At 38.8% G+C, this 10,841-nt stretch overlaps 1 protein-coding gene across 1 annotated transcript; it reads right to left on the reverse strand.

Moving 5' to 3' along the window:
* Positions 1–404: 404 nt before the first annotated feature.
* Positions 405–10,604, reverse strand: LOC129368837 (uncharacterized). Its single transcript, XM_055043996.1, has 9 exons — positions 10,506–10,604; positions 9,221–9,440; positions 7,073–7,147; positions 6,726–6,993; positions 5,345–5,383; positions 4,561–4,590; positions 3,764–3,867; positions 2,961–3,069; positions 405–2,266 (listed from the first exon to the last, which is right to left on the reverse strand). Exons 3-8 carry the CDS (start codon positions 7,136–7,138, stop codon positions 2,965–2,967), a joined length of 612 nt encoding a protein of 203 aa, XP_054899971.1. The 5' UTR covers positions 7,139–7,147; positions 9,221–9,440; positions 10,506–10,604; the 3' UTR covers positions 405–2,266; positions 2,961–2,964.
* Positions 10,605–10,841: the final 237 nt, after the last annotated feature.

Consider the following 10,841-nt stretch of genomic DNA (forward strand, 5'->3'; position numbering starts at 1 on the left):
AGCTCACATTTTTTGTCCTTCAGAAGCCGTTCTGGGGATTTTATTCATTTTTCTTCATCCAAACTCGTCAGGTGGAGTTGATACCTGAAAGTTTTAGTCTCATCTTCACCACGTGGTTTTTCAGCCTGGGCCCCCAAACTGATGGAGAGACGGAGCAAGGAGCCCCAACTTGATCTAGGACTTCCGTCGTAGATCAAATATTCTTAATCAATCAGTCAAGTTAATTTGTTCAGCACATTTCAGCTTTATGTCAGAGTCTGTCACTCCACCCAGCGTTCATCCTAATTATTCAGCAGTAATAACTGAAGCTGTGCGTTGACTCCAGATCTTTCAGAAACACATTTATCTGTTCTAAGCATTTATTCATTCATTGATTTATTTTATTTTGGTAAACTGTCCACATCACCAGAAACAACAAAGAAATAACAATAAACAACAAATAACCCACAATTTACCAAAAAAGGATTAGGCTGAACCAAAGCTTATTCTTACCTTCCCTATTTTTTAACCCTTTAACCTACCAGGATATTTTCACAATACATATATAAATCTAAATAATGGCGTAAGATTTTATCATTTTACATCTTAATGCTCTTTTAAAGTTTACTGAAAAAGAACATAAGTTACATTCATCGTTCAGTTCATTCCAATTTCACACCAATAACTGAAACACATCCAGACTTTATCTGGCTCTTCTCTTTTGCACATTCAAATATAAACAAACCTCACAGATTATATTTATTCTCTCTTAACTTAAATCATTTCTGAATACCTGAAGGAAGACTTTTGTTCAATGCTTTAAACATTACTTCCAGTATTTTTATATAGACAATATCTTTAAATTTTAAAATATTACTTTGACTAAAAAGTTTATCCGTTGGTTCCCGGTATCTCACTTTATTAATAAGCCTTACAACTTTTTTTTTTTTTGCTGCTTAACTAATTTTTCAATAGTTGTTTTATTTGCATTTCCCCAGATTTCTGAGCAATAAGACAAATAAGGCATAACCAAAGAAGAATAAATAATATGCAAGCCTTTAACATTTATTAAATCTTTTATTTTAAACAATATTCCAATAGTTTTTGCAACTTTGTTTCTAATATATTGTATATGACCACTGATATGTAATCCCCCGCAGGTGATTGGATGGGGTCAAAGGTCACCTGGTGACATCATAATGTAGAGCTGAGTATCATCTGCATAGATATGGTAGCTAATATTATTTCCTGTTATAACCTGAGCTAGTGGGAGAATATAAATATTGAATAGGAGGGGTCCTAGGATTTCCAGTTGAAATAAAGGAATTTCTGTTCTTTAAGATTCAAGCCAGTCGAGCACCGAACCGGAGAGTCCGACCCAACTCTCCAGTCGATTCAGTAATATGTCAAAAGCTGCACTGAGGTCCAACAGAACAGAATATTCATTCTCTCAGATCAACATTGGGACTCATTAACATCTAAAACATGATTACTGTTTTATTCATACTCCATAACAAAAAAGCTTTGACATCAATTTAAGGAGACAGAAATTCTAGCTGTCAGATGAAGAATTTATATCCATTATTGAATTGGATGAATGATGTAAAAAGGAAAAAATGGAAGTGATAATAAAATTTTTTTTTTTACAGTTTTTTAGCTTGTAAAGGATATAACTTTATGAAATGGCAGGTTTGATGACGGAGAAACCCACTATGATGGTTTCTCTGCTGATTTGAGGGTTTTAAATCTTAATGATTGTTTTAGGACAGACTGTCTTCAGTCAGAGGCTTCCTCAATCTCACTGTAACACAGACCGCTACAGGGATCTTCCCTGCCAACAGCCATCATCACCATCTACAATAACTGAAGATGGTCATTGCAGATGAATTTGAATTCATGAGTTACAACATTTAATTTCCCTTTATTTTCAAATTAAAATTTGATGTCCATCATTTTATTGCTTTGCACACCTTCTCTTCATCACTCCATGTGTTTGCAGGACACCTTGTTTGATTGATTGATCACAACAGTAAGAAAACACAAATGAGCAATAATAATAATAATGATAAGTGAATGCCACTCTGCTACTAAAGCCTGTCTAAAGAAGCCTGGAGCTTAAGCTTAAAGATGTCGGGTCAAAGATGGAGCAAAGGTCTAGAGGAGGGTTGTTCCAGAATCATTGTGCTGCCCGGTCACCCCGAAGCTTTACTCTTTTCCTCTGATAAAACTTCATCTGATGACCTGATTTCTGCTGATAGTTGCGGCGGTTTGGTCAGTGGCTTCGGTCCTGTGAACACAGACACATTCAGGTCAACAGTGAGAAAATGAATAGATCCAAAGCCAGACAAGAAAGCCGTAATGTTCAAACAAAAAGCGGCTCTAGGAATTCACCAACAGAAGAATAACAAAGTTCAGCTGCAGGAGCTGGTTGTGTGAATCACTTCCACTGACACTGAGAGCAACTTCCTGTTTCACCAGATGGAAACAAAATGGAGGCGTCAGATTTTAGCGTTGGAGGATTTCTCTTTAGTCTTTGGCTGAAGACCACCACACATTTCTCCTGCTACTGCTAGGCTAACACGTAAGCTTTGGTTGTGTTTACCCAGAATGCCCTGCACTGTAGTCCACTTCCTGCTTTTGGAGCGGTCTCTGGTCAGCTTGGCGTTCACATTCAAACCGAACCAGAGTTCACTTCAACCAAACCCAGATCAAGATTTTCAGGCAGACCAAAAACATCCCAACTGTCTCTCCAGGCAAAAATCACTTACGCTTCCTAGGAACATCTGTATCTTTGGACCTGAGCTTGTCCTCAGACGTTTTCACACCTGAAGGGCCAGTAGACCCGGTTCTATTGTAACCAGAACTTCTTCATTTGCCAACCCAGAAAGACTGAGGCAGTATGCAGACTGCGATTATCACCAGGTTCTGCTGAGGTTCTGCTGGGTTGAAAAGTGAAAACAGTTGGTGAAAACAGAACTCACCGAGTCAGGGTCCATTTGAAACATTCAGCTCTCTGTTTTCCGTTCCACACTGGTTCAACAAAACCACCTCTAGATTATGTGAAGGTTCAGCTATTCCACCAGAACCATCCTGGAACATCAAAACACACAGAGCCCGATTTCATGTGGTTCCTATCAATTAATCTATGTTTGTAGATTTAGCATTTTGAGAGTCAATCAATCTCATGCACTCGCTGCCAGATGTGCAAATGGTGGAGAAACTGTTACAGGATAACTGTTCACCCACTCTCATCAGTGGCCATGCTAACTAGCTTTAGCAATCTGGCAGGCTGTGCTAGCTGCATTGAAGCAGAAAGCAAGAGATTGATTGACAGCGCTAAGCTCCGCCTCCTTGCTCTGATTTGTTGTTTGTAGTTACTGAGAGAAGACCAAGCAACTCGATTTTTCACAGATTATCTGTCTCATAACATTCTGTCATAAAACATTGACAGTTTCAAGAAATATGTAAAAAATATATTATAGTTAAATTCTATAGTTTCAATAGAAACTACGGAGCTAAAGTCTGTTATTTTTTTAATAAATTTGTTGTACAACAGTTACTCTCTGAAGTAGTAAGTACTTATAAAAGCGTGATAATAATATTTACATTTCTTTAAATATAATTTTCCAAAATCACATGCATAATAATAATTAATAGTTGCAGTTCATATCATTCTTTTGTGTGACTATGGTTAACATGTTGCTTGTTGAAAGTGCATCAGGCCTCAGTTATCCCTCTGGCCTTGATTCAAACTTTTTTATGATTCTGCTTCAGAAAGACCCACCTGCTGCAACCCATGAGCTCTACACAGACCCACCGCAGTGAGGATGAGGAGGAGGAAGAGGATCAGGGAGACGACAGCAGCAAAGTGATTTCTTGTGTTCTCATCTGTAGAAACATGAAGTCAGACTGAAATCAGGTCAGAGAGATGATTCAGCAGAAACAGGATCCGATTCAAAGCTAAACCTGATTGATCTGCGGAACACCTGGCAACAGGTGAGCAAAGATATGGAGCTTCAAGACAGAGAGAGAGAGTCAGAGCTGAGGAACATCTCAAAGATGAAACCATCCACATCCAGACAAAAATACGATTTAATCATGACGGATACTCTGACATGTTTCATTTATTTCTGGAAGTGCTCCAGCTTTTAAAATAATAGGTTGTCTTTTCTAAGCAATATAAATTTATGATGCTGCTTAGAATAGTCACAGGACCAGAGCTGTTTACTGTAGGTCTCAAGTTTGAGACCTGCAGCAATACTGGCAGGAAGTAAACAGGAATACTTGAGGTCTGTCTCAAACTTATACCAGAGGATGTCAGTTTTTTCATACAGCTTTAGACTATCAGATGTTTAAGATTTCCATACCTGAAACAACCCCAAAGTTAACTACATTATGGTCATTCCCAGAGATGAAGATTGATGTTGTTTAAAACCTAAATTTTCACAGATATAACTGACCCAAACTGTAATCTTTTATGAGTGTTATGTGTTAGGGAGGTCTTTAGATTGAAATGAAAGCATTTATTTTGCAGGAGAAAATTAGGGATTCAAGTTTTAATCTGAAGTGACTAAAACGTACCAGCAGGGGGCAGTCTGGGTTCATCCGGAACTGAAAACAGGTCAGAGAACAAAACATTAGCTTCATTTACTTCAGTCATTTTTAAAATAAGAAACTCCTAGGAGTATTTTTATTGTACCAAACTTTTTACTTTTACTGGATTGATAATATTTTCAAGTAACACTTATATTCTTGATCAACAGTAGCTGTTAGCTGTTCGCTAAATCCCCAGAATTGTCCCAGACACAGTTTATGTCAGAGTGAGACATCGTGTTTGTAACAGAACAATTTCTATTGTTAAACCTCAAGTTGCTGCCAAATCAATGTGTGAATGCAGCTCCCTGATTGGTCGGTAAGACCAGACCAACACATTCTGTCTTTTATCTACTGTAAGTTTTGGGTTCAGAAGCTTTATGTTACAAAAAAAAAAACAGTATTTTTTCTGCCTGAATTTATTCTTATTGTTATTGATATTTTTCAACCAATATATGATTATATTCTCTAAAATAACCAGAATTTGCACATAACTTTATTTTCCATCAGATTACATTTTTGTCTATAAATTAAACCAGTTACTCATTACAGTCACTTTTCTGTTTAATCTTGGGTAATGTTGGCATTTCTTTAAATTCGACTTGAGTAAAAATGAAGCGCTGCTACTTCAGCATAATTTTGTGATATTCTTCAATGATTTAACTCACAATCCAGTTTTTACATTTTTAAAGCTAAACACCAGTAGATTTGTTGAATATTTCTGCAGTCAGAAGTATAGATCAGGTAAAGAGTCACCTGGGCGGGATTTTACCTGTGTAAAGCTCTGCAGCAGCAGGTGGCTCCGGGCAGACTGGAACAGAGCAACACGATCAGCTTCATTTATCAGCTTAACAAGGAGATTGACTTTGTTTCAATGCTTTCAGAAAAACACATGAAATATAAACTTATAAACTTAGAGAACAAAAATTACAAACACAGTTGCAGGTATACCCAATATATTAATGATATTTCTTTAAGGAAAGGTTAGATCTGTAGGCTTAGTTCATTTAAAAACAAATTAATCTGCTTGAAATCGATTCTTTCTTGTCATTGTTTCTTGATGGAGTCGCTGAGCAGCAAAGTGTTTGTGCAGCATCATGTCCAGTCAGAGACAGAGAGACATTTCTGAGTTAATTCAGAATCAAACCTTTGGAGAAATTAAGCTGAATTTTATCAAGAGATTTTATCCTGAAAACATCTCCTCGATTTCACATATTTAGTCGTCACAGTGTGATGATTAAATGTATGATTATATTTGAGATATTTGGAGAGTTGAGGCCATGTATGACTCGTTTTAAGAAGCAGATTCTGCAGGATTCAGACCAGATCGACATGAATGCTTTAAATGCGCTGAGAGCCAACAGAGCTGATCCTTCACTGAGTCACTTTCTATTGACCATAAAACTCTGCAAATTGGAATTACGGAAATAAATGGTTCTAATGGAAAAACACAAATTTTGACATGACTTTGATTTTCCAATAAAACTTCTTTGCGTTTAGGATGACGTGTTTCCCCTCCGCATCATTCATTTGTATTTTTCGCAAAACTGAAACCCCTTTTTGGCGCAAATAGGCAGCAAGCGCCATTTTGCACCAAAGCGGTTACTGCTGACCCGCCCGGCTCAGTGCAGCTGCTCTGACAGAGTCACACAGTTCAGCAGAGGTTGTGTGTCATTCCAAAACATAAATATCCTTTAAAATCACCGACTATTTCCCCGCATCCGTAGAAAATCTCTGCGGCCCAGAGTCCTAGAGGCCCAGGGTCCCCTGGCTAAGCAGCCACGCTCCGACTGCAGACTGGCCCTTGCCTGTCTTGCTCATTTGTTTGTTTTGTTTTCTTGTTTGGTCCTCATGAAGAGACTAATTACTGTTAAAATCTGTCTCAACGAGTCGAGTAACAATCTGACACATTTCTAAAGACTTGTCACATGAATCAGCTTCTTCACATGTGATATTAATTTAATATATTTAACTAAAACATGGAAATTGCAGAATTGTGTTTTTTTGACGTTAGCAGAATATTTATGCATTTGTAATGGAAACGCATCAGAACTCTGGATCCAGTTTTTCTGTCTCAGCTGGATTTCCTAAAATATTATTATTTCTATAAATGATAAATAGATTCGGTCCAGAGCTGTGCAGCCGGTCCGTACCAGTCCTCTGGGTCCAGTAAGGGTCTCCGGGTCGCTCCAGGTACAGAGCGGCTCCATCCGGCAGGTCGGCGCAGATGATGAAGACCTGCCCGAGTCGACAGACCTCACAGCGGGATGCAGGGGGGGAGAAGGAGGAAGAGGAGCACTGAGGAAGAGGAGCGGAATCTGGATCCTTCACCCACAGGAAGCCCTGGTCATCATGGTTACTGTGGAGCTGCGTGGCATTCACGGCTGCAGGATCCGAGGAGCTGGAGCAGGTCAGGTTGGTCTGATAGGCAGAAGGAGAGGTCAAAGGTCCTGCTTGTTTCCCATTTTTAAAAATCTGATGTTTGGTTTCTAACTCTGACCTGCAGCTTCCAGCTGACGGCAGAAACTGGAGCCATGACACTTAGCAGGAAAACATGGCGGAGCATGTCTGAGGCCTGAAGGACAAAAGGTCTCATTAAACTTCCTCTATTAAATGTTACGTTTTGTAAACTAAATTAAAGGATATAAACTAAAAGCACCTTCAAAGACACATGGCTGGATGTAATTTGCAGAAAGACACCTGTCGCTAAAACACATTTTTCTAGAAGATAAATTATCACAAAAACAATGAACCAAAAGATACCGTTTTGGAGATTTTATTAAAATGAAATTATAATGCAAGTTCACCGTCTCAACGACCAATAAACTTTAATTTTGTAAAGAACAATTAACAATAAAACTGGAAAAATGTCTAATTAAAACACAATAACCAAAAATAATAAATAAAACAAATAAAAAACACAGAACTGAAAGTGTGTATAAAATGAATTACAAAACCTCGGTAAACTAAACTGCCCTTCAAAAATTATTGATCAGACTGGAAATTATCAAGCTCATTTTAATTCACTAGGCAATTAAGGTAAAGTAATGTTATTTATATATCTTGTTGTCTGCAGCAAAGCCTTGGAAGCAGAGCTCCTCCGACAAGCCAAATGTTATTATGGCAAACTGGCCTCAATGTTTTACCAGAGACATTTTTTGAGTTCCCCAACCTTGGAAAATTCTAGAACCCCAAAGAAATCATGAAAAAAACTTTTGTATTGAAACATTATCAACATGAGAATGCCATAGAAACAAATAAGGAAATAAATCGCCCTCATTAAAGAAAAAAAAAAAAAGCCTAAACATGCAGTAAATAAATCGAGTTTCAATCAGTTTTGCACCAAAGAGTAAATAATAATAAACAAGTTTTCACTGCGGTTCGGTAAGAGCCATATGAATGAAAGTAATTATTGATACGACAGCAAGAGACTTTGACACGGGGTGGGCGTGACGTCATCTGCAGGTTTTGTGGGGAAGGGTTAGGGTTGGGGGGGAGGACAGATGCGGCCCTTTACACCCATTAGTTTGCCATGTTTTATAATAATAATAAAATGATAAAATAATAAAATGTGTTAATTATTATTAAGTCTTTGGTGCAAAAAAACTGATTGAAAATCAATTTATTTACTGCATGTTTAAGATGGATCTGCACTGAAAGCAGCTCTTTAAACCAGACTAGAACACAACAGACATACCCAAAATGTCAGATGATTTATTACCCCGTGATAATAACTCAGAAATAATCCAAATTAGTATGTATTTTTATTTATTCACTATTTACCAAACGTTTCTGTTCTATAAGTTCTTGGTGCCTTTCTATCCTAAAGGAAAAGATGTAAAACTTCAGATTCACAAAAAGATATTAACATTCATGAACAAACCTACATAACCTTTTATTAAAGGACCAAGTACAGCGGCAGGCGTAAGAAAGGCTTGCTGTAATTAAGTAATTAGGCCACATAACTGATCAGTAAGCTACAGTATATAGCCTATATGTATATATTAATTAACCCACATTTCGTTACATTTCACTGTAACAACTTTAATGAGCCACCAAACTTGCTCTTAAGAAACTTCCTGTTTATGGTCCCTCCAATAATGAGGTGATTTCCCTTGGTTCACAACCATCGACAGGTCAATTTCGTGTCGATGGTTGTGAACTCCACCCTGAGGATGCCTCAGGGTGGAGTTTCAACCTGTTGGTCATCCTGAGGCAGGTGGAATTCAACTGGATGAATTTTCAGTGTGACTGAGACAGACTCTGATAAACCTCTAAACTGGTAAGCCATGCCACTCACACTGTAGAAATAATTATAGAAGAGACAGAAATGGCCGCAGGGTGATTGTTTTTGTCCCAGTCCGCAGGACTTCCTCCAGTTTGAAAAGATTCAGCCTGAAGAAATATGATATTCTTTTCATTGATATAATTTTACTAAGCTTAATTACAACTAACCTCTGCGTTGTAAAAACGTTTTCAATAGTGCAACATACTGTTTTATTTGAATCTATTCAAACTGATTTGCGTTCTTAAAGACTGTGTCTTTCTGAGCAACATCTGCAGCGAACAAGAACACATTTTTAAAATAATTGTTTTAAAAGTTGCTCTGAAAAATTAATGCCCAGTACAACCATAAGTTATTACTCACTGTCGATCTGACGGCCAGCGGACAGGTTGAAGAAGCTTTTTGATCCAACAGGAACAAGCGCTTCGCCAAACCTTCTACGTCACAAAACCCCGCCTCCTCCCACTTCTCTCCCGCAGACGGGCCTTTGTCTCGACAACCATCAGGCGCATAATTCTCTCCAAATCCGAAATGATCAACACAGAAAAAATCATCGCTGGTTTGACCAACTTTTAACAAGATCCTGCAGATGAAATAAACAGAAGACTTTCGGTTAATCCCACAGAAATCGATGAGGAAATATCCGGTGAACTGGACGACAGCAAGACACGGAAATAAGTAAGAACCAGTTTTAGTTCAAGTCCCGTCCGACCCGCCCTGTCCCGCCCCGCCCCGCCCCGCCCCGCCCCCGTCCCGTCCCGCCCCGTCCCGCCCGTCCCGTCCCACTTCCAGGCTCTGCATGGCACATCTTTCTCCCTCCCCTCGGTCCTTGCTCTGACACACATAAGGGCGACTGGCCTGCAGGATACTGTCAGAGTTCGCACAGCACTTCTACCACTGCGCCGGACCCACATGAGCACAAGCACATCTCCACTAGAGACAGACTGAGGACCATCAGAACCACAGCGGTCTTCACCTTCCAGGCCCTCTCCAGTTCCTTCCAACGTAAGTACTCCAAAGTGGGAAATTTACGGGAAAATGTAAATGATGCTAATATGTTTTATTTTTGCTGTTTTTTATATTAAAACGGCAGTTTTCCAGCCAAAACGGGAGAGTTGACGTGCAGCCAGGAGACGCTGCTAAAGGGTTTCATCCCGCATATTATGGACTTATTTACATGAATATCACTGGTTTAGTGATGACAACTCACTTTCTATGTTGAATTAACTTAAAGCTTGTAAATTTTAACTTCAGTGAGATTTTTACTTTGACTTTACTTGAAACAATGAAGTTCAATACAGAGTCTGTATCCTAAATTTGACGTCATGACGCAGGATTAGCGTATCAGAATGAAGCATGACCCCAGGATGGAGGACACAGGCTATTCTTACAAGACTTTGATATAAGACAGCTATGGAAAGATAGTTCAAATCCCAAGGCCACTAACCTTTGAGAAATGAAGAGAACATTTTTCTGGTAAATTAATTGGTTCCCATGTTTTGGAGGGGAGACAAATTATTTCAGGTGGCTAAAATATACTCTTTTCCCCCTCGTAACTCTGGCAATCAAGGAGCAAATGCTACCAAAATCACAGGATTAATTGTTGTTGATGAGGGGAATACACACAGTTAAGGATTAATTTGTTCACCGGGGGCCTGCTGCTGGCACGGCCGCCTCCACCCTCCCTCTGCTGGGCTTCAGGGAGACGAATCCACCGCTACCTGATTGAAAACCATCCGATGTTACAAATTATGAGTGTTTACAGGAAATATACAGTCTCAGAATTGGATGTAAAAACAACATTTTATCCCAGACAATAATAAAATCCAAAAATAAAGAAGAGAAGCAGGAAACGCCCTGCTGTCCTCCTGAATCCTCATTCTTGAGAGAATATTCCAACAAAACCCCAAACCAACAGGCTCCTTTCGTCAATAAAGTAAAGACGCAGAAAGTTCAAAGTAAAGTGTTGACAATGAACACAGAA

This window comes from Poeciliopsis prolifica, unplaced genomic scaffold, assembly GCF_027474105.1.
Source record: "Poeciliopsis prolifica strain line A6 unplaced genomic scaffold, Auburn_PproV2 SCAFFOLD002, whole genome shotgun sequence".
NCBI classification, from domain to species: domain Eukaryota; kingdom Metazoa; phylum Chordata; class Actinopteri; order Cyprinodontiformes; family Poeciliidae; genus Poeciliopsis; species Poeciliopsis prolifica.